At 39.8% G+C, this 24,797-nt stretch overlaps 2 protein-coding genes across 2 annotated transcripts; both read left to right on the top strand.

Annotated features, from left to right (window-relative positions):
* Positions 1-1,000: 1,000 nt before the first annotated feature.
* Positions 1,001-10,653, top strand: LOC120759730 (putative short-chain dehydrogenase/reductase family 42E member 2). Its single transcript, XM_040079307.1, has 11 exons — positions 1,001-1,231; positions 3,631-3,726; positions 4,497-4,557; positions 6,329-6,447; positions 6,802-6,877; positions 7,275-7,357; positions 7,868-8,005; positions 8,970-9,035; positions 9,791-9,854; positions 10,177-10,250; positions 10,450-10,653. The coding sequence occupies exons 1-11, from the start codon at positions 1,001-1,003 to the stop codon at positions 10,651-10,653; spliced, it is 1,212 nt and encodes a 403-aa protein (XP_039935241.1).
* A 3,513-nt stretch (positions 10,654-14,166) lies between these two features.
* Positions 14,167-24,197, top strand: LOC120759729 (putative short-chain dehydrogenase/reductase family 42E member 2). Its single transcript, XM_040079305.1, is given in 11 exon segments — positions 14,167-14,508; positions 15,032-15,127; positions 16,079-16,136; positions 16,753-16,871; positions 17,963-18,038; positions 19,471-19,553; positions 20,791-20,928; positions 21,894-21,959; positions 22,619-22,682; positions 23,289-23,362; positions 23,949-24,197. Coding segments are annotated over 11 exon segments (1,365 nt in total).
* The last annotated feature ends 600 nt before the right edge of the window (positions 24,198-24,797 follow it).

The raw sequence follows: 24,797 nt of genomic DNA on the forward strand, positions 1-24,797 counted from the left end.
TCCTCTCATATGAGGAGCTCTCCAGCTATGAGAAAACCAAAATAATCTGCAAAGATTGGATCCATATTCCTGTACTAGACTGCAGGCACCTCGATGGGCTCTCGCTTTATGGTGACATGACTGATTGCAGATTTCTTCTGGATTTTTGTTTGGGGGTACAAGAGCCTAGATCCCAACGTGCCAATGCCAAGCATGGAATCAGGACAACAGGGGCTCTCTGTGTGGGAAAATTAAATTTCTTGGACAGGTTATTAAGGTAGAATAAACTAATTTGCAATACAGAACAAGGTGTACAGATGGGTAACTCCCATGGAGTTATTATCCTAGAATGATATTCTAATCAGGTTTCCCAAGTAGATGAACCCACAGGGCAGATGGCTTATCTCTTCTGCCCTTTGTTGGATTAGCTGTTTATGAATGCCCCACTGAGAACAATATGGTCAAAAGTTAGTGAGAACTGGACAGAAAACTAAATATATTTAATGTATAACCAGAAAAGCTTTAAATGGAAACAAACTTTTATCATCGCTGAAGACCCAAATGTGAAATAAAGTTGATTTTAAGAGTAGAATGAATCCTTTCTTATATTCCCTATCTAAAGTCTTTGTTTCTTTTCCTGACTAGTAGGATCACATCAATATGGCAGTAATATATCAGAAGTTAATGAGTTTTCAAGGATAAAATGTTTGATTAAACCAAGCATTAAAAAATGCCATAGCTGTTAAGGTTAGGTAATTATAATGGCTCTAAAATCCTGTAATTTCTCTTCATTTCTATATAATATGAAATTTAGGGATATAAGGAAAAGACTAAATCTTGGAATATAAAAGTATTCAGACCCATAGAAAGCCCATCACCAGAATTATGAATTTAGACATTTTAAACATACTAAGATAATAAAACTAGTATGGGAGCATTGTAATGTGAAAGTAATTGAAATTACCCAGCCCCCAAAGCATTACACAGGAATTTTTGAGAGATCTTCTCTGTTGCAGTCGTGATGCCAGAGGTATCCACAGAAGAGCTCCCCAGCAGCCCCCGCTGTGAGAGCCAAGTGACCCAGGCTGCTGGGCCGCTGGCTCCCAGGAGCGGCAGGACAATGGTCACAGGAGGCGGGGGCTACCTGGGATACAATCTGGGATGTGCCCTTGTTAGCTCGGGAATTGCTGTCGTGCTGTTTGACGTGCAGAAGCCTAAATGGGAAATCCCAAGCGGAGCGGATTTTTTCAAGGTATGTTGGAGTTACACGTCTAACACTCATTGTCGAGGCTTCCTCTTAAGGACCTTTGATTAAAACATTGATGGAAAAGCCTTTCAGGACAAGAAGAAGCGGTGGAAAAAGGTTCTTGCATGCATAAGTACGTGATCAAGGGATGGCTAACAGGGTCCCAGTGCTGCTCTGTTGGGAGGTGCCATTCAGCGCTGCAGGGAAGCAGTCAACAATGAAGGGACTAAGGTTCCTGCACAGGGAATTATTTCAAGTAAAAAGGTGAAAGCCAAGACAGGGCAATAGAAGGGATAACAAAAGCAGAACGGCTGCCATGCAGAGAATGATTGAGGAAACTGGGATTTCCAGGCTGGGAAAGTGGTGACTCAGGAGCGGGAGAGCTCTGCAGGCTGTGAGTGGCATTGTTCACTGTCCTTCCAGCACAAGAAGGAAGGGCCATCAAGAATGAGGAGTCAGTTCAGTACAAACAAAATGATGTGGCTTTTCATGCAGTGGGTAAAAGGCATGTACAAAACCTCAAGAAAAAATTACCTCCACTGCAAACTGCTGAATAGATAAATTAAATTAGGCTCAAGAAATCTTCTGAATGAAAATGCGTCAAGACTAGAAGAGCATTCTGGGGAAAGCATCACATTTGCTTGCCTTGTTCACACTCTTCCTGCAGCACCCATTTATGAGCACTGATTCTTTTTGATTTTGAACAAATCGAGGAATTACTGTGTCTGAAAAAAGGGGAACATGAGAGGTGTCCGGTATTCGACAGCTCACTGCCATGTGTGGAGGACACGTTCCCCAGTACCTCTCACAGCTGCTCCAGGTGCTCAGGTTTGGCTCTGGGGGCACTTTCTGGGTGCTCCTGTCATGTCACACAAGTTCTGGCTAAACCCAGGGTATTGCTCAGGTCATCTTCTCTGTGCATTTACTGTAGGAGCATTGCCAGCCCCGCTGGAACTGGGAAATTGATGGCAAAGCTGCAAGGGATCCCAGGACTTCGGTCCTGCAGACTGTCATTGTGATGCCGCATTTTCTCCTTTGGGCTACATCACCCTCTGGGGCAGCAGAAGGGAGGTGGATGATGCTGGGGAGAGCAGATACCAGGCTAAGCAGTTCTTGTCTGGCCCAGGATGTTTTAAAGTTCAATTTCATAAACAACTTTTACAGAATATGGAAGAGGGATAAAGTATTATTGAGGAACCATTCAAATGCTGTAAGCTTGATATGTTAATGCTGTACATCCACATAATTTAAGTTTGTAGACTGATGGCAATTTACATCTTCTAAAGGGACTCGAGGTCTCACAAGTGATCTTCTAAAACAGCGGGTTTTTTTATAAATCAATTTTAAAAGAATAAATATTACAAAGCATAGGAGAGTTACCTGGAAAATTGAACTACAGAGTCCTAATAAATGAATCAGTAAGTGACTTCAGAGGTTTGAGCCTTGAGCAGTGATTTGGAGATGGCTAATGATGTTTATACTGGTTAGCTCCTGTGGCATTGCACTGAGCGTGGAAAGTGTAAGTCAGCTGTATTTGTGAAATTCTTTGGCAACCTCAGGAAAAAAGGTTAAGAGTTAAAGACTGATTAGATTAGCTCTTAATATTACCTTCAGTTGTTTCTTTTGGGGTTATTCTATCATTTCATTCCAGGAAATAATATTTATTATTTTGAAATATCTAAATTCTAAAAACAAAGGTACTATATTTTTATTGTTATCTGTATGTATGGGGAGAACTGTTAATGTAGTATTGCCTGGTATACAAAAATGCAATATAATATTCTAACCCATCATAGGATTTAATACTAGATACAGATGTGCTCAGTGGAATATGGAATTTTACAAATGTGATTATAGTACACTAATGTACACTAAATAAAGTATTAAATACATATAGATTGTACGGGGTTTTTTACTCTTGTACAAAACTGTAGTTAAAAGTCACAGTGCACCAAACGAGCCTTAGATGGATAAAAAGACATTTGTGAAGACAGCACAGATCACATTATCACAGGGTTTTCTTATCTGGTGGTTCCAAGGCAAAAAGCTGAACCCCTGCTGCTGTGACTATTGCCCCTGGGGCTGGATTCTCCAGCCCTCGAGCACTTGCTGCTCCCATTCAAGTCGAACGAGTTTTGCCAGCATGGAGGCTGCAGGACTAAGCGTGAAAATACGCATTATAATTGAAGCCAACAAGAGTCATCTTTGTTTTGCAACAAAATACTGGCAAAATTCTTAGTCATTGCTTTTACTGCCTGTTCATAATATTTTATTTAATTGTTAAGTACTATGAAAAACAGACCAAAATACCTTTAGATTTTTCTTACTAGCCATAGTTAATAAAGTTCTATAGAGAACGTAAGGAGCTCTACCTGTCAAAAATCCATTATTTTCTCATTTTACAGGGTGATGTGAGGGATTATGAAGCAGTGTTCAAAGCTTGTGAAGGAGTGGACTGTGTTTTCCATGTAGCTGCATGCGGAATGTCGGGATCAGAACAAGCAAGTACCATTTTCCTAAAGTTTCCTTTGGTTATTTTTGAGAAAGAAAAGAAATTGTTTGCACATCACAAGGAATGTAATTTTACAATATTTATGTCAGACAGAAGTTGTTATAAAGGCTAAGTCATCCACACAGGAAATAAGGGAGGTATTCTTTAAATAATAAAGTGTGAAAGTAACATACTACAAAATATTCTAGAAAAATGAGATCATAGATTTAAGATCTTGGATAAGAAGTTATAGCCTTTTTCTCTGATCTGAAGAAGAGTGACAGCACTGCTCTAAAACTAACACTGGTGTGAAACCCCTGTGAAAAGTAGAAACTGAGAAAACTGACCACAATCAATATGTTACGCTGAGTAACAGTGATAGTCACAGAAGGTGTTACCAAAAAAGTCATGAACCTACTAACTTATTTCTAGGAACAGGACAGATTGCCACTGGAACAAAAACTTGTGAAAGCTTTCAGGGAGCATAATCCCTGCCCGTAATTCTTGTTTCTATATCATGGATTATCTGGGGTGTGACAAAATATTGCAGTGTTATTATTTCCTTTCAGATGCATTTTATCTTTCATTTTTCAACTTTCTTTGCTCATACACTGAACAGGACAATAAAAATGAGAACTGCCAGAAATCACTGTATGTCAGACAGACAGAACTGTAACGTATCACAAAAAGACCTCAGCTATTCTAGATCTGGCAACTGTAACCATCATATTGTAAATGTCTTGTTTGATTAATTAAATCTTGTGCAAACTCTATTTCTAGCTTCAAAAGAAAGATCAGATTGAATCCATAAATGTTGGTGGCACAAAAATAATAATTGATGGTAGGTACCTAGATTTTCTTTCTCTGCATCTGATCCAAACCATGAATTAAAGAACTTTCTAACTGGATGTTTCCTGTGGAGATCAGGCAGTAAAATGAGGTTCTTCTCTCCCTCCTGTCACAGAGCACAATGTAAACCTGAGTGTGCAGGTCCCATTAAAGCTGGTAGATTTGCCACTGCTTTGAACTGGGGGTGGATTTTCAACCTGGACTTCACTCCTTGGCAGTCCAACTACAGCTCTCCTCCATGTACTGGTTATTTTTTCCCTTTACTCTATGTAACGGAGAAGTGTTATCCTCTTTCCTTGTAGAAATAACATGAGAGCTGTTGTACTGTTTGTTGTGTCATAAACAGTAGGTAACAGACACCATAGATGTGTAAGTATATTTTCCTATTATTTTATCACATTAATACAGAAAACCTTCCATTCTTTCTGCTTACTGTGCTCCCTTTTTATTATACACTGAGTTTTAACTACTGTCTCTGGAAGATGCCAGTAGATCTCTTTCAGTATATTCAATTCCAGAAAGAACGTTTTCTAAGTGTACTGTAAATACCAAAGCTACCTTCTCTTTGTTTTTCCCTCAAAAACCAAATGGGGAAAAAAAAGGCAGCAAAACAGCAGAATCAGTTTTTATTTAGACTAATTTTCCTGCTGTGTGTTATTACTGAAAAAATGCAGAAATTGAATAGAAGGGAAGTAAAACTCTAAACTAGTTAGAAGGAGTTGCCACATATTCCCTTCTTCCTTTCCCAACCTCCAAACCCACAGAAATATGTCATGTCAAATCTCCCTAGGCTCCCAGCAAGCCATGACGCTGGGAGGAGCAGAACCTGCTCATCTACATTTTACTAATAGTAAAAATACAATAATTATTGTATTTTTTCCCAAATATTTACAACAATAATTAACACTTCTTATTTTCAAAATGAGCCAATGAGCCAACAGGACAGACTGCTCTGGAAATTCTAAAATTTCCTGAGTTTGCATTTTAATTCACTTCAACTTTAGGAATATTGCGAAACAAAAAAGAAATTTACATTATTCAAGTTCACAATGACAGATACACAGCATAATTTAGCTACAGTGTCTTACCTACACAAGACTGGAATCCGTAATTAGGTCTTTGTTTTGCAAATAACATTAATTTCCTTTGTACTTAAAGCAGGGCTGATTATACACTAGCAGGGTGTGTTTTCCTGTGATTCATCGTTTGTCACCTGTGAAGAGACTGGGACAAAGGCAGTTCTGTGGGCAGAGCTGGCCCGTGCTCCTGGGACTTCGTGTTCCATCAAAGGGGGGTGCAAGAGGCAGCTCATGGAACCAGGGGTGACCCGGTGGCCTTGGAGTGGCTGTTCCCCAGAGCAGCCCCAAAGGCAGTGCTACAACAAATGTTCTCATCTCCTTTGTATTCAATCTGTAAAATGAACGTGTTTTAAGGAAGGTTCCTCAAGGAGGAATTTTTCCTCCACCAAGATAATTCCTCTACCCAGTTGATGACTGCAATCCTGTGATATGATAGTTGCAGGTACCTCATCATGAGACATTTGGTGACCACAATGTTTAATATTTGCATATTTGGGATGAAAAATTCCAGCTGAATGGAAGATAATATTATATTAAATGATAAGGTAACATTAACATTAAAATGTTACCTTTTTTTCCTATAATTATAATGTTTGTTTTCAAAAAGAAAATCTGCCAGTTCAGTTATTCCAACCTCTTTTTTTTGTTTTGTTTTAAAATAATTTATTTTCTGTATCACTTTAGTCTGCAAACAAAGAAATATCCCTAGACTGATATATACCAGTACAGTGAATGTGGTGTTTGGAGGGAATCCTATTGAAGAAGGAGATGAAGAAACTGTACCATATTTTCCACTGGAAAAGGTACTTAGTCCATGGGCTGGTGTGGCATTTACTGTGCTCCAGGGGGTGGGTTGTGTGAAGGCTGTTCCCAGAGCAGAAGTTGTTTTACTGCAGATGTTCTCCGTACATTCAGCACAAAAAGTGTGTTAAGTAAATACCAATGGACTTAAATTCACTCTGAAGCCAAACTTGTGCTACTAAAGTGTAAGTCTGCTTTTTGTCATAAACAAACTATATATTTACTAAATCTTACTATTTCTAGTCTTGTTTTGCTCAGCTGGTATCTGTGAGCTGACTAGATTGAAATGTTGTCAGTCATAAACAGTAAGTTTGCCTTTACAGATTCAATAATTATCTTATTCTGCTTCCTTACAGCAATTTAATCATTATTCCAGAACCAAGGCCATTGCAGACCAAATGGTTCTTGCTGCTAATGGAACTTTACTCAAAGGTACATAAAAAGCATTTGGGGCTATTCTGTCATTAGGAGCGCTGATGGGCATTCCTTTCTCTGGTTGCTCTTTTATCAATAGTATAACTGAAATAAGGATTTATTTATTTCTATTCCTTTCTTTGGTGGATAATTAGCTGTTCTGATAACACCGATTTGTAAGCACTGTCCAATGGGTTCTCCTTGTAATCCCAAGAAGGTTTTTCAGGCTGCTAAGCTCAGGTCTGTCGCTGCTACTGAATTCAATTTCACACAGAAATGAAATCAAGTTCCCAGGAAGCCGAACCACACAGAACAGTCAAAAAGAGCCTTAATTTTGACAGTGTAAAATTCAGACAAAACGTGTCAGCCATGTGTTGCCATCACATTCTGAGTCACCTGTTGCTCTCTCTCCAAGGAGGGGACAAGCTCCACACGTGTGTGCTTCGCCCGCCGGGCATCTACGGACCAGAAGAGCAGCGGCACCTGCCTCGAGTAGCCGTATGTGGTTTGTAGTCAGCTCTGGAGGACACCACAAGTAGTTGTAAGGCCATAACACAAGTGGTAGTACCTTGGTAGCAGTTCTTTCCCATTCCTGCAGGAATGTGGTGAAAGCTTGGGGACAGGTGATGTGGTGCAGGGTAACAACTAGCAGGAATCCAGCACGGCGGGCCAGGATCGAGCTGGACTTCTCAGTGAGAAGTGGAAGGCTGAAATACCATGGTAAAAGAACTAGATTCCCATCCCTAACATTTAATGGAAATATTGTCTTTCAAATATGCACTTTAGTTTATGCCAAAAAATGTCACTATATTTTGCCACTGCCTATCAGTGCAACTGTCTTTGATTTCCAAAACCACCCACTAGCTGGGTTTTCTCTTGTGGCACGTTTCTTGTGCTGTAATTGTACACAAATACAGCAAATTCCGAGTATTTGGGTTGAGACAAAATCAATATTATAGTGCATAATAAAGGAAAAATGTAGTTATCTCATGTTTCCTGTTTCTACAGATAAATATCCAGCGAAGACTTTTAAACTTCAAGTTTGGGAATCACAAAGTCCAGATGAACTGGGTTCACATAGGAAATCTAGTGCAAGCTCATTTACTGGCTGCTGAGGCTCTCACCTCTGAGAAGGGCTACGTAGCTGTAAGTAAACTGTGTAATCATTGTGTCCTAGTAGCTTGAGTTCTCAAACAGGTTTAATTTTTGATGTTTTGAGATCAAAGAGTGTCCAAAAAGTCATATGCTAAATTCTCTAAAATGGTGTATAGCTCCACAAGCACACAGACAGTGCAAATGCAAATACATTTCGCTCATATTTTGTTGATGGTTTTGTTTGGTTTGAAAATACATAATTTCCTGGCTTACTGGAGAAAAGTGTATTTTTAACTAGCTTAATATATTCACCAAATCTATGTATCCTGTTATTCTCGTGAAAATAGGTTCTGACCCTAGATGCATAAAATTTAGACCAACAATTCTGAGGCATTCCAGTTGAATTTTAAAGGTTTTTCTTTTTGTTCCACTGGTCATAATTGCAACACCAGTCTGAGGACTGTGAGGCATTACAGAACTGACAATGGTGCAGCAGCTGCTGCATTCACAGTTCATGAGGGTCCCAGATTTATTTGGGTTGGTAGGAACATACAGACAGGAGGTACTGACACAGGTGAACACCTCTCCATGTGTTCTCAATGAGTTCAGTGCTTGGAAGCCACACAGATGTTTTAGGTTGTGTCATTTCTACAGTCCCAGGTTTGCTTGGGTACTCACGTGTTCCTGGTACTCAGAATCCTCATTCAGAGCACAGCTGGAACTCGACCTCAGAGCTGTGTTTGTTAAATGCCATCAGTGCTGCCCCTTCCATTGCACTCACAAAGGTAATTCTGTGCCCAGCACATCATGAAAAACATAATGCTCCAAGAGCTGTGCTGCTGAGGAAAACTGAGCTCTGATCCACACGACACCAGGGTTATGCATCATGAGCTCTACCACCAGTGTGGGGTTACCACAGTCTCACAAAATCATGACAGGTAGGTAGGTATGAGAGAGACCGAAAATGCCATCCTGTGCACAGTTTTGTCACTGTTTTTCTCTGCTTCTTTACCAGAGTGGTCAGGCTTATTACATCCACGATGGTGAAAATGTCATCTTCTCTGAGTGGATCGTGCCTTTGGTACGTACTGCACAGCCCTGCAGCTCCCAGCACCACGTGGGCACAAGTCCTGTCACTGACTGACACACCAGACCAACTCAGTGAAGTTCAGTGCACATAAACTACTGAATCACTTAACATTAAACTCAGTCCTGTTTTCCCTGCATATCCCAAAGTTCTGCTGGTGTTAAGGGAAGTTTTGGATCCATGTAACTGTGAAGTTTGGCCTTACTGCTTTGAGAGGATTTAGCTGGGAGGTGCAGAACCTTCTGCAGGACAGAGCATTTCATGCTCATGCACGTCCTCTTTGTCCTGGCATCAGCTGCAGCACAGAGGGGAAGCTCATTCAGAATCTTATCTTAGAAGCTAAAAAGAGACAATGCTATATTTTCAGAAATATCAGGCTGGGATTCTAGGACCATGACAAAGTTTTGATCCTGCAATGCCATCCCAGAAAATGGCTGCAGCAGAAAATCTGGCCTGTATTTAACAGTGATTCAGTATTCCAGTCTGGGTCACTTCCCCTTTGGAAATGGGCTTTTATTGGCCTTTACTGTCCAACTGCAGATGAAGGGTGGGAGGTGGGCACCAAAAATGAGTAGTGGGCTTCAATTGCGTTTCTTATTACTTGTATTGACAGGAAGATTAGCTGGGAAAAAAAGTTTAGATACAAGTTTTATCAACATTCTTTTATATTTTTTTCACTTTCATGCCTCATTGGCACCCTCAATTTGGTAAAAGTTCTCTGTTATTCTTTCTTTTTATACCATTTTTAGTTTGAAAAATTAGGCTACAGGAAACCTTGGATACATATTCCTGTTCTCCTGGTTCATATAGCAGGTAAAAAAAAATAAAATACATTCTTAATTATTGTGGGTTGCATGATTTTTTTATTCCTATGAAGCTACGTAGTGGTTTTATAAACACAGGGGCCCAAATTGCAGGAATTATTTAACTTAACATTATTTTAATTGAGAATAATAATTTGTGCCATGTGGTATTAATTATACCAGATAAAGTTTAAAGGCTATTCATAAACTCATCATGAACTTTATAAATTAAACAGTGCCTTTTACCAGTAGAAATTACAGGATGTACAATGCCAGCATTGTCTCAGTTTATTGTTATCCAGATGTCTCATTAAGTAATTTCTATTTCACAGCCACTGTGATGGAATATCTGCACCTGATACTAAAGCCAGTTTTTAGCTTTACACCTTTCTTGACAAGGAATGAGGTAAATATATTTTAAAAAATAATGTTTATATATTTCTGACTCAAATTCTCATTAAGAGAATTGATCATGTCGATTGTCTGCAGCGCAGATCTGTTTTCTGTTCTGTTTCCATTGTAGTATCATTGTTGATATATTTCCATGCAAGTTCTAGAAGTCTGGATATTAAAGTCACTGCTATAACTGTCCTTTTGGCTTTTAGGTGTGGAATGTCACCGTAACTCACACTTTCCGAATAGACAAGGCACGAAATCAACTCGGTTACAAACCAAAGAAATTCTCATTCGCTGATTCTGTGGAACATTATCTAAAAACACGACCTACCTGCCAAGAAGATCACAGATTCCTTAAAATGGTGTTTGTTTTTGTCAGTTTGTTAAGTTTGATCATTCTTTCTTTCTTCTAAAATACAATAACCACTCACCTGTTCCAGAAAACCTCATTTTGTTTCTGAGTATTAATAATCTGGTCATAGTACATTCCTCAGCCACTCTGGACTTTGTTATCCATATTACTATGATGACACCTCTCTGACCTCATTAAGAAAGAAAAACCCAAACAAAAAAAAACAACAAGAAATCTGAAAACATAGGACATAAGAGGAAATGTTCCCCAAGAGCAACACAGTATTACAGCAAAGGAGTTCACCACAAATGGGTGCAGGAATAGTTTGAATGGATCTTCATTAAGTGTTTGTTTCATGCTGGGAAGCATTTTCTAAAAATGATTATTCAGGAGGGGAAGGTGGAAGAAGAGAAACTGTCACAGGACAACAGTGCTGTAACAAGTCCAGTAGCTCCAGTGAAGAAGGTGACTGAACAACTCTTCTGATGAAGCTACAGCTGCTGTCAGCCTGAGGAATTACAGAGACCTGGGAACCAGTGCAAAAAAAATGGAAAGTAAATATTTATAAATAATAGGTGATCAGAGGAATGAAAATCATATTTATGTTAAATAGCTTTATTGTTCTAAAGCTTTGTAAAAATGTAAGAAATATCATTATGTGTGTTTGTAAATCAAATATCCTTTCAATGCAATAAATAAATAATAACTGAAACAAATACTGTTTTTAAGGAGCTTGTGGGAAGGTGGAATTCAGCCGGCTGTCAGTGCTCTCTGGAGTCACATTCTCCACAACCCTGTGGCAGTGCTGGCACACACTGTGTGTTCAGAGAATTGCATTTTGGGGTGAGCAGAGAAGCCAAGCACTAAGACAGGCGTGAGAATCCAGTCTCTCTCCTTTCCCCTTTCTTAAGTCTTACATCAGTTGCTTCTTGGGTGGATTGCACTACGTGAGCCACCTATGCTACATGTACACACCATGTAGCCCAGACAAACCTTAAAGGTGTTAGGAGTTTTTCTTTAGGAACCAGCTTTGCTCTGACCAGGGAGCAGCTGCTCCCTCTCTTGTACCCCTCGTGAACCAGGAGAGTTGGATTTGCCATGGTGGGTCATGGGAAGACAATGATGGAACAGCTCTGGCATCTGATTATCTCCGCTCCGTATTCATTTTGCCTTTTCTTTGCATTCTACAGGATTTTTAAGACCAGTAAGTTTTTAGAGACTCTAAATCTATAGGATAGGCGGGAGAGCCAACAGCAAGCCTGTAAGAATAAACCTTACAGGTAAAAGACAATACACAGTGACAGGAAAATGCGTAAGCAACCACAATTAACACTGCAGCTTCTGTAAGCAAAGATTTGTTTGACTCTTATTTTTTTTCTCTTCACTTATCAAATAGTTCTGTGTGCAGTGAAAGCAACAGAGTCTGCTTTATTATGGATTTGCATTTGGAGATTGTCCTTGTCCATAGCAAGTGAGCTCCCGATTTACATACATCCTCCTTTAGCAGGGGCACTGCTCAGCCCTCTCTCCTATTCCTAGCAATTGACAAGAAGCTTAAAGAAGCTCTGTATATATGAGACCTTTATCCAGGTTTGATTAAAACCAGTTAAATTCAAAATTTATCACTACAGAGCTGCAGCTGAGCCAGCAAGTGCTGCAGGCAGGCAGTACCATGTAAGCCTTTACTCCTAGGATTGCAGAATAAAAAACCACAAGTGTAAAGTTACTTCCCAGTGAGAGCATTTTAGCTGCATGCAAACATTCAATTTGGTTCTAAATTAGTTACTTATAAATCTTTATTTTTATTGGACTAATAGCTCAGGATGTATCCTGGATTACACCAACACTTTTAACAAGAGTTCAGGTTCTGGCCTCGTTTGGATGCTCCTCAGTAAGGACTAACCAAAGAATTCACTGGCTTTGTGGTTGTAAGTCTCTCTGGAGCCCCATCATTTCAGTCCTGTAACACCAAACCTGTGGTTTGTTATTTTGGGTAAGATGCTTTTCACATCACTGCTATAACAGCACTGATTAACAATAACTGGCTTCAGCACATTGATTTATTTTTCTTACAGATGCAGGTTTTGGGATTTTTAAAACAACCCTCAGTACCAGCTGGGAATAGCCAGCTCTTGTATTTCTGTGAGTCTTTACTGAGTCTCAGTTCAAGCTGGGTCTCATTTGAGTTACTCCTAACAAACTGCAGTGTGTCTTTAAGTAATTAAAATTTAATATGAACATTCAGATATAGCACAGCTGTAACAAAAGAGGTAAACGTGTTCAAAGCTTAACTTTTGCCTGGAATGGGTAACTGAAATTCTGCATTTCCTGACCCTTTTCACACCCTCCCAGACTCAAATGACCACAGGGAGGCTCAGGTGGAAAGGGACCTTAGTGCCTATTTGTTTATTTGTGCCTCTTTGGGAACTCCTGCTGTTTTGCAGGTGTCTCAGCAGTTCTGCATCCCTATGAGCCATGTCCCGCCACCGACTGTCCAACCAGTAGGCAGGAGGGTGGTGGTTTTTACCTGAATAACCTGTTCAACAGGTACCTCAATGTGGCCAGAGCCCTCGCTACTGACAGGATGCTTTTGTGCAGCAGTCACAACTGTGTGAAGACACTCGCAGGTAAGAACCACCACAGGATGCTCCGGGATCCCAGGGATGCTCTGGCAACCCAGGAATACCGTGACACGCTGTGATGAGCAGAATCCCGGGAAAACTGCGCAATCCCAAAGCTGCTGCCAGATGAGCGGGACCCAGGGGTGCGGTGGGAGCCCGGGGGTGCGGTGGGATGTCCGAGACGCTGCGGGATGAGAGAGCGCCGGGGATGCTGCGGGACCCGCCGGGGCCGCTCGGAGGCTGTTGGCGGGGCCGGGCCGGCCGCTCCCGGCCGGAGCCGCTCCGGCAGGCGCTGCCCGCGGCCCCAACGACCCCAACGGCGCCGCCCGAGATCGGGGGACGGGCGGGGGCTCGGCCGAGCACGAGGCCCTGCGCTGCCGCCCGGCCCATTTGCAAGTGAGATGCAGAGAGCCCCGGCCGGGCTCGGGTGGCTTTGAATGTTTAATTGCGGCCGGGGCAGGGACCGGGGTGTCGGAGGGAGTCGGTAGCCGCAGCCTCTGAAATGTCCTGAGTGCCGGTGAGAAACCCCTGGAAGGGCAAGAACCCCCATATTCAGAAAATAAGTGATTCGCTATTACTTTTTCTTAATGCAGTTATTAACCCTTTCTATAGTATAGCAACTATTTTATTCGAGTTCCCCTCGAAAGTGAGGGATTTGATAGCCTTGTTCTCTGATACACCTTCTAAAGTTATAACATAAGGATCAGGCATCCCTGTCCCCTCCTGAAATCCTCATCTATCTCAACTCCAGCACTGCCAATGATAACGACTCGGTGTATTCTTAATTTATGTTAGCTGCTGGTACTCAAAAGAAGCTGGAAATACCACTTCTCTCAGATGTCTGTCTTGGCAGTAAACTGGGGACTGTAAATTTTCGATTACTTTTGTCCTTATCTCTCTTAAACAGGCTGCATTAAAGTCAGATTTTGCTGCTGTGAATAGATCTTGTCAACATGGAACTCCCTGAAATTATCTGCATCCAGGAGTGCTATGGAGCAATTTTCACCATGTAAAAGGAATCGTTACGTGTATCTGGTAGCGCTTGGCAGTATTTCATTGACACAAAACCAAAAATGAGTGGAGTAGCAACACCTCATAACCAAATCTCTGATGGCAAACGGAAAAGACGTGCTAGACCCCTCAATAAAATCAGCATGAGAGCCGTGGTGACAGGAGGCGGTGGCTATTGTGGATACAAGCTGGGATGTGCTCTTGCCAACATAGGAGCTTCTGTTGTTCTGTGTGACATACACAAGCCTTTGTGGGTGATTCCCAATGGAGTGGTGTGGATTGAGGTATGATAAATAATATTTTCCCAACAGTCAAAGTTGGTTCATTTGCCTTTTCTATAATGTCTTAGAAGTTTTCACAGAATCCAAATACTAACTGCTAATTATTTCAAATTTCAGTCACCTTTTTAACTGTTTGAACATCCCGCATGAGTTTTGGTGAATGGATTTTAGTATATCTGAAATGAGGAAACCAGCAAAACCTGTAATGCTCAGAGCAGTTTCACTCCCGACTCCTCAGAATCCTGCCTTCATCTAGACCTTAGTTTAACCACCTGCAGAACAAGCACAGGACTATTGTGAACCTTAATGAATATCTTTAAAGTCCTTTGGGTTCTATAGAAGAAAAGCATAATTATCAGCAAGTATTGAGGTGTGCCCAATTTTGAGTGGCAGGATACTTGTACAGCAAGTGCAGTTCTATGTATGCATTATATATATGGATTCCCTTTGTGTTTACCCACTGTATGACAAATGCTCACCTGCAGCTTTGATTTCATGTCCAAATGTCTTTTCTTATGTATTACAGACAGATATCAGGGATTACAGTGCCATACTGGCAGCCTGTGAAGGGGCTGACTGCGTGTTTCATGTAGCTTCATATGGGATGTCAGGAATAGAGCAGGTGAGTCCACGTAGTTTTGTTTTTTTCTGTGTGACTGAGGGTGAGAGACCTTGATGCTGTAACACTGCATGACAGATTTCATCATCTCATATTGCCCTGATCCTTTGGCAAATGGCTCCGTGCAAACTGGAGTGCCAGCTGCAAGCACGCTGCTTGCAGAGTGATTTCCTCTCCATCAGAGGTTCTACCAGCACCCTGGGAAGGTGTCTGAGATGGAAATGGCATTGAAAAGTTCTGAAATATTGTGAAGACAAAAGGAAGGACAAAGGAGGCTAGTTCTCTCCAAAACCCTGATTCTTACCTAAACTTTCATATGATCTCCTAGGTGTAAGGTCACTAGGAGGAATAAAACTTTAACTAAATTATAAACTATTTCACATATCTGAATTATAACAATAACAATATTTCAAGTCTTTAAGTGTCTGCCATTGGTAAAATGCTGTTTGGATGCACTTGATGTAGGACTCTGAGTCACAATTTTATAATTACAGTTACAAGCACACACAGACACACACACACACACAAACACACCCCTTTCTTACTTTATTTAATAAGAGGAACTTTATTAATTACCCTGTGGATAGAACAGCTCACTCAAAGTTGTTTGCCACTGAGCAATGCATAACTGGAATTTCTCTGGTTAGAGGCAACTGGTCACTGAAGTGCTACTGAAACACAGATATTTCACATACTGCTGCAAAATATATAATAACTGGGCATATATTTTTAGAAACACTACAATTTTCTTTGCTTCAAGCATACTAGTCTGTAAAAATACAAGAAAAATACAGGTGTAGTTGAAAAATAATGATTGGAGAAACAGCAGTGTAAATGACATTTTTAATAATCCAAGCACTAAATTATGTTTATTTGGGGACATTTATAACATCCTCCATTGAATTGAATATGTATTATTGCTAAAAAAATGCACCTTTTTTTTTCTTTTCCTAGTTGCATAAAAAAGAGATTGAAACTGTCAACATTAATGGAACAAGATTCATCCTTAATGGTAGGTATTTAACTGTGCCATTGGGTGCTAGTACAGCATATCAAACATCATATCCTATTCAGAGAAAGCCAGTTGGCCTTTTTGGCACGCTCTGTTTGTTACCAAGTACTATACATTGTTGGCAGAAAATGAGGAAACACATCACAGGGAGGGTTTATGCTCAATTCTGCTACAAGATGGGATGTGAGAGCCAGCACTGTAGTTCATCTACTTCAGCTTTTCAACATTTTGTTTGACTGATGTCGGAATCTGTGTCCATGTAAGGAGTTAACCAATCCCCTGGGTATTTTGTAGCAGTTAACCTGCTTGCTGACAACTTGTTCACAGGCAGTGGGCAGCCCTTGAAGCAGAAGGACTTGTGTCCTGATGACCAGCAGGCTGGAGCTCTCCTGGGGCACAATGCCATTACCCAGCTTAGGATGTGCCAGGGAGTAAAGCACTTCCTTCTACACTGATGTCTTCCCTTTAAATATGCTCTGCATTTCAACTCACCCAGTCACAGAATGGAAGGATTTTCTCATTTAAGATTTGACACTTTCTTGGGAAAAATGTCACACAAACTTTTTTCCCCCATATATTTTTCCACTAAAGTAATTGACTTTCTACATTGCTGCAGCCTGCAAAGAAAAAAACATCCCTCGGCTGGTCTACACCAGCTCAGTGAATGTGGTGTTTGGAGGGCTTCCTATTGAAGATGGGGACGAGGAATCTTTGCCATATTTCCCAATTGACAAGGTATTTTGTTGTATTCTGTTTTCAAATTCCTCTGTTTACTTCCATGTTTCTGAAAAAGCCTGCAGTTTTTATGATAGTGTTTTGCCTGATGCAAGCATCCAGGCACAAGAAAAGCAGGTGGGATGAGAGTTTAAACAACCTGGTCTAGGGGGAGGGGTCCCTGCCCAGGGAAGGGGGGCTTGGAACAAGATGGTCACTGGAGTCCCCTTCAACCCAAACCATTCTGTGATTCTATGAAAGAAAAAACAAAACTCTTTACACTCTTTGAAGATGCTATCACAACCTTGGCACATCAGTTTTATGTACATTGAAGTATACATTTCTCTGGTTTCCTATTAAGGCCTTGATTTTGGAAAATAACTCCCACAGTGCTGCATTAACATCAGGGATATTCCACCTGGACATGAGGATTCTGCTATATGGCTTGGTGCCTCTTTAGCTTTTTATTATCTACATGATTGTTCTGGTTTTCCCTTAGAGGATGACATATATTCAAGGTAGAGCGGATCTAGAAAAGCAGCCTATTTTTATATGGGTTTATTGCATTTAATTAAAAAAGAAAAAGTACTTCTGTCTGCTTTGCATACGCAGTTGTTTTTTGTGTCTCTCCTCTCTCCACTGTACTGTGAAGTACTTCGCAGTCTTTCAAGAAGTAGAGATGGAGATAAAATATGAATATTTTAAATAACATTTTAAATAACATTTTCTCTGGGACAATGCCACGTGGAACTGAGCAGGATGCTTCAGACCAAGTGTAATGACTTCAAAACTTGGCTTTTGACTTTTCCGTTACCTGAAGAAGAAATCCAGATTACAAAGTAGTGATCAATTACATTCCTGGCAGCATTCAAAGCATACATATATTTATTGCTTCTCAGATGTGCTGAAATTAATTAACCAGATTTGCATACACAAAAATGTTCCCTTACCCTAGAAATATTCATGTGTTTTACCCTCAACCTAATACCCCACAACTTCCGTATTTTGAGGTATTTGCTGCCACCTGCTAAGTGAAAACTAGTGAAGAAGAAATGCTTCTCTGTCCTGCGGTTTTAGGAACAGATACAAATGTATTTGCTTTTTCTCTGTAGCTCATTGACCATTATTCCAGAACCAAATCAATTGCAGAACAAATGGTACTAGCAGCGAATGGATCTTCACTAGCAGGTACTTTCGTCTGAACATGAATTCATAGTAGAATTTACTCCTCCTCTTCTTGTTCCTCCCCAAAATCCTGTGTCCTGTATCAATCCTAAGTAGACAAGATTGCCCAGCAGTTATGGAATTAAGTTACCAGCTCCCCCTCACAAATTAAAGTATTTTCATTTAAAAATTACTTTTAATTGGTTTTAAGTTCCCACAATGTCTGTAAAAGGTTTTAGCATAGTAGCAGTAAGTTCAGTATATTAATGAAAGATAATAAGACAAATATAAATTAAACACAAGTGTTTAATGTCACCGTCTAATGCAACATAAGTAAAACACGAATACTGATTAAATTGTTACATCCCACATACCCCCTCAAGTTATATATTAAAATCTGAAGTAGCTACCTGAGCCTAGAGCCTGGCATTATTTATTAGTGCTTCCCAGAGTTTTCCATGTTGAGGAAGCCAGTTATACACTTGAATACTTAAGCTCACCTGTGAGATACTATAACTGCCAGTGCAAAACAAATTAATGTAAAGTGCAACATGATTCTATGTGACCAAGTGATACTGAGCTAAATTTAGCTGTGCACAACTTGCAGAAAAGACTCTTCACTTGATACTTGCAGAGGGCTAAAACAGATAGAAAGTCCATGATGGGAACTCCATCCCAACAGAATTATTTTGTTTAAAATAAGAAAAGGGTTTTTTTCCCCTTTTGTTTCCTTAGCAGCTCTTCACATCATAGCCCCTCCTAATTTCAGGACCAAGACACAGTTCTGCATTTGTCAATGAAATAGAACCGGTCAGTGTTCCAAACATCCCATTTTGATCCTGTGCCATAGCAGGACTGAATATTTTATATGTTTACAAGTCCTATTAAGAACAGTTATTAGCAGATGATGAAACAGCCAACTGATGTACATGGGAAGATTTGATTTTTATGATCCCACTGAAATTGTCAAGAGCTTCTACCTCAGTCCAGTGGGAGCTGCACCTGCTGTTGAGGGAACCTTTCAGCTCTACCTTGTCCTGCTAACAGGTCACTGCTTCCCACCAATAATTTTGTGTGGGATTAGTTGGTTTCATTCCACTATCCAATATATTTTCAAACAACCTGTTCACTTCGGCGAACTCATCACCACGTTCATTCACTGCTCTGGCACAGGGACAAGGGACTGATTAGAAAGAGATTTTTAAATATCTGGTATTTTCTAGGAACACAACTATGCTTGTAGGACTTCTCTGAATCGAATCTTGCTATTTTGCATGCTCTGATTCTCCCATCTTAATATCCAGCTACTAATGCAGCACCTTTTGGTATGTATTGTTTTTCAAGGCAGTTAAATGAATTTAGAGTAAGTCCTGCAGCCACAGCCTGGTTCACACAAACCAAGATACAATGTAGTGATGTGAAGGTCTCTTAAGAATGATCTTATCCCGTGTTCTAGGAGGGGGACTACTCCATACGTGTGTTCTTCGCCCACCAGGAATCTATGGACCAGAAGAGCAGAGACACTTGCCAAGGCTTGCAGTATGTCATTTGAATTTTTTAACCAGCAAAGTTTTCTATGATATGGGTAAAAAGCAGAAAGGAGCATCACTTATTTGTATTATAAATTCACTGAGTTTGTTGGGTAGCAATTCAACAATTCAGTTGTCTGCTGAGGATATTCTAACTTTTTTTAACAAGCATTATATCTGCAAAGTGTAGATTTAAAAAGCCTTTCTTGTTTTTAAATACAAACACATGAAAATCCAGCTTTATAATGTAATGATTACTGTAAGATTCAAGCCATTCCACGATATTTCAAATGTCTGTTTACATGCAACTTATACCAAACGGCTTTAAATATTAATGAAAAGAGATACAGCAAAATATCTTATTTCCAGTCTCAACTATTAACAGCTTTCACTGTCCAATGAAGCAGGTTCCAGAGTTGGAAGCACCCTCTGGTACAACAGGTTACTGAAGGGCAGCAGCTGAGGTGTTCACATTTTACTCTTTTTCACTTGCTTTTAAATTGCAGGGTCAACAGATGTTGTTTAGAACATGATCCCTGTAGAATTCTGTGAGCTGCTTATTGTAAAAGAATTAGTGTAATATGAAGTTATACACAGCTTTCAGGAAATAATAGATTCAAGTTGACCACATAATGGATGTTTTTGGTTTGTGGCTGAGATAGGAAATTAAATTGGAGTCAGCCAAAATACACTTTATTATCCTGTAAATAATTTTAAGAATGGAAAATGTCATTTTAGTTAAATCTGAGATGATTTTTATAGCCCTTTTAAAAAATTAAAATATTTTAAAATTTTTATTTGATTTTGAGCTTATTTGTTATGAGCCAATTCTAAGGCATTATGCAAATGTCATGTTTTGCAGTTTCTAAAATCTACCTGTTCAATGAAAACTGGGATGTTTTCCTTCCAGACAAAGTGTATCTTCCAGTTTTTCCTAGCCAAAGATATTTGATAAATTTGATCCAATTCAGTGAATGCTTTCGATCCACTTAAAACTGTATCTTATCCTTCCATACAATATTTTACTTATCCCTAGAACAGACCTGTATTTTTTGTAAATTCAGGACATATTGCAATACATCTTTTGACATTTTCTCATGAGCCGTTCCCTTGAATATTTTTAATTGATTCATCTATTTAATTTTTTAAATGTAGAGCTAAACCTGCATTTAGCTGGACAAGAAAGTACACTTTACCTCATTCTAAATCCCATTTTGATGTGGTTTCATGTTTGTTTATATCTACAGAAGATAATTGAGAGAAGGCTACTTAGCTTCAAGTTTGGGGACCCTACTGTTAAAATGAATTGGATACATGTAGAGAATTTTGTACAAGCTCATATTCTAGCTGCTGAAGCTCTGACTCCTGAAAAGAACTACATAGCTGTAAGTACACAGTAAAACCACCACAGATCTCATCTGACAGTGGATCCTGCCACTGCATCCTATAGTAACCATTGCAGTAATTAGAGTTATTGTCTTTCAGCTTACATTGTTGTCTGTGTTTTCAGCTGATAAATATGCTATGTGGGATGGGACACAGTGTTGACTGTTGGTGTTGGTTAAGAGATGGAATATTCGGTTCTGTAAGAACATCTCCATCTTGGCATTTTTAAAATGCAATATTTGTCACTTCTGGAAGATGAGCAAAAGAATGTTTGCTAGGTTGGAAATAAAACTGGAAGGTTAGGCACATTCATCCTGTTCCCCTGTACAGGTCCAGATTTAATGTTCTGAACTGTGATGGTCAGTTCTTCCCAACAGAGGCACACTTCCTTTGGGTTCACTGCTTTCAAAAACAGCTACAACTGTTTTCTTCCTTGTAAATACAGATTTTTGATCACCTAGAAGCATTGCCCTGAGAGCATAGTAGAAAGAGGTTCAAAGTGGATTTAACTACTTTTCCTAAAACCCTGAAAGCAAAAGGAAAGCAGGAACATAGACCTTGGCTGCACAGGAGTCTTCTGGATTCCAGTGAGCCTTAACCAGACCCAGAGCAGAACATGTCCCACCCTTTGGTGGACACGTGGCAGCCAGCACCAGTGAGAGCCAGCACCAGCCCCAGTGGTGTCTCTGCACAGTCAGTACAGCCACTCTGAACAGGCACATCTGTAATAAACCATTTATTCCAAGGCATGTTAAGCACACAAACCACCTGTTCACCAATTCCGTTGTGCACGAGAGTGTAACTGAGTGAAACACAAGCAGAGTTTGTGACTTGCATGTGCATCCACTCATATTTGATATTGCTGTGTTATTTTTAAGCTATTCATAAGAGGTGAGATAAAGAAAAAGAAGTCAATATACAGTATTATTTTTACTGACTTGTCTCTTCTCTACCTCTTTAACAGAGTGGCCAGGTGTACTTCATTCATGATGGTGAAAAATCCAACCTTTTCGAATGGTTAACTCCACTTGTACGTACAATACTGATCTCCACGTACATTAATTTCTTTAACTGTATGCAACTCTAGCTTTTGTGTGCATGCTACATTCTGTATGCTTGCTTTGGATGTGAGAGCTCCACATGGAACTCTCTGAATGTGGGTTTAATTCCTGCTTGAATTTCAGTGTAACAAAGCCCACCCAAAATACTACATTAAAGCAACTGTCTTCCCTGAGAGCAATAGACCATAGATAGATACCAGCATCCTGTCCTGAGCTCTAACTGTCCTCATTTGTGGGGCATGCAGATGGGAATAATGGGCATTTTGGGTCGGCAAAAAATATAAGTCTTAAGTATTCATCTGTTCATTCTTTTCAAAATACCATGTTGTTGTTAATGGTAGGCTCAAAGTCATAAATGTGTCATGATGTTAAATTAGGTTTCAGCACACCATGACACTTTGATTAATTATTGTAATTTCCTTTCTTCTTTTAAGATATGAAAATTACATAGTGTCTGTGGGTGACATTTAACTGGCATCTCCTTAAAAATGAAAAATAGTAAATACCAAAAGCCTCGATTCATTTTTCTGTTTTAATAGTAAATAGTTTCATAAATATCTTCTACACTGAAACTTTAAAGCTTGTTTGAAGTTTCTGAGGTTTTTCATTGTTTTTAAATCTTTTTCAGTTTGAAAGATTAGGTTGCAGTAAGCCATGGATACGTATTCCTACTTGCTTAGTCTATGCATCAGGTAAAATATTTTATCAACATTTCTCTTTCCTGTTCATGCTACCCTCATTCCTAACTGTAATATAATACTGTTTCATTTGCCCACAATTTTCATTTTCACGTATAATAATTATATGCTGTGTGCTCACCTAGTGTTCAGCAGTGTAAAATTCAACTCTGTGCAGTATATTGAAACAGGTTTTATGTAGGACTTAACAGATGTATAACTTTGTGGAGTTAATGATACAAAAAGTTAAACGTAAAACTCCATGGCTTTATAAAATATGCTGAAGAGTATCTGCTTTGCTGCACAGGTGTTTGTCTTACTCTCTCCAGAATCAACCCCCCAGTGCAGCTCAGACAGAATCTGAATTCTCTGTTGCCATATTTTTTATGAAGCCTCATGACCTTTTCTCTAGATCTGTGCCCAACCTTTTCCCACAAGCACAATAATTAAGATTAAATCCAGCCCCTTGTGCAAGTAGTCCTGATGGAGTCAGTAATGATGCTCTGAGTTCTCAGGTCTATGATTATCCTTCATTAGAGTTTACAGCGTGAGATATGCCACAATCACAATGGCAAAGCAATTCACTGTTCTTACCTCAAGTCGAAATCTTTTGTTATGCAGCCACATTCATGGAACACCTTCATGCGATTCTGAGACCAGTTGTTGACCTGCCCCCACTGCTGACCAGAAATGAGGTAAAGTCTGTGTTTGTAAACTTTCCCTAATTCCCATGGAATCCATACATGTTAATTATGAGGGAGACTTTAACTCAGTAGAAAGTAAATTCCACCCAGTGCTACCTCAGCCTCCAGTTATCAGGGCAAATACATGCATTGTGTACAATTTAGGCAATATATTGTGCTTGGTTGCCATGATTTTTGAAAAGAGCTTATGCTTGCAGTCTGGGAGAGGCTTCTTCAGCTCCTCTCTTCCAAGGGTCAGTATCCTGTATGACTTGGCTGGGCCTTTAGGCACCACAAGATGGCTTTGATCTGCCTCTTTCAGTACCTAAGCAGGAGAACAATTGCAGAACATTTTTTGTGGATGTTTAGAGTTTCTACTTTGCACCTTTTAATGTCTCTTTGTGCTTTCAAGAGTCTACTTTTGAGTGGACAATTTTAAAAATAATGTATGCAATACTCCTAGAATATTCATATAATGTTTCGGGGGTGTGTGTGATGTATTTTACATTTCCTTTAACTGTGTCTTTGCTACCATTTACAGTTTGTTCCAGTTGCCTGTGTAGCCATCCCTTTGTCTGTTGACTCTTTTGTCCTGTAGGTACAGAACATCTCTGTAACTCACACATTTCGAATAGACAAGGCACGAGCTCAGCTGGGGTACCGCCCACGGAAGTTTGACTTTGCTGATTCTGTGGACCACTACATTAAATCCAGACCACAACCCTCGAATTATCAACTCCTCCTCAAAGTTTTGCTTATTTTAATTGTTACTTTTATTTTGATTTTTCTTTCTTTAAAACTTGCTAGCCTTTCAGTTTTCCATTTTTTTAAAGAAAGAAGACACTGACCTGCATAAACTGCATGGTCACAGGATTGTTACCCAGATCGTTCTAACCTCCACAATAGTTACTGGCACAGTGCAACAAACAGGCAGCTACCTTTAAATTTACAAACAAAATCATAACAGATGAGTGGCTGGACCTGAGAAATTAGAATACAGTAAACAATAATTGCCAAATCATCGAAACACAACCAGAGTCAAGATCGTTGCCTCTATTTCAAACCAAAACAACTTTCCAAATTGATTGCTGAAGTAAATGGGAACCTGCAGAAAGAACAAGAGCTGCAGACAGCCTGCAGTGCTCCACCAGTGAAAAAAAAATGGCTCAAATAAGGAGAAAGACTGACCACAGCTTCTGTCATGGCTCACTACCTTGGGGAACAGAGGAACAAAGGCACCGACAGAACAGATTACTGCAAACAATACACACCAAGCCTACAGAGACTCCACACTGTGTGATTTCATGAATTAGCTCCAGCACCACATCTGAGGAAAAATAAAAGTGTACTTGAAACATTGCTGAAGTTTGTGCTGTACCTCTGCACAATGTCCCAGAACTGCTCCTTGCCCTTCCCCTGGTGCAGAGCTGCAGGGATGCACTGGTAG

This window comes from Hirundo rustica, chromosome 15 (assembly GCF_015227805.2).
Source record: "Hirundo rustica isolate bHirRus1 chromosome 15, bHirRus1.pri.v3, whole genome shotgun sequence".
In the NCBI taxonomy this organism is placed as follows: domain Eukaryota; kingdom Metazoa; phylum Chordata; class Aves; order Passeriformes; family Hirundinidae; genus Hirundo; species Hirundo rustica.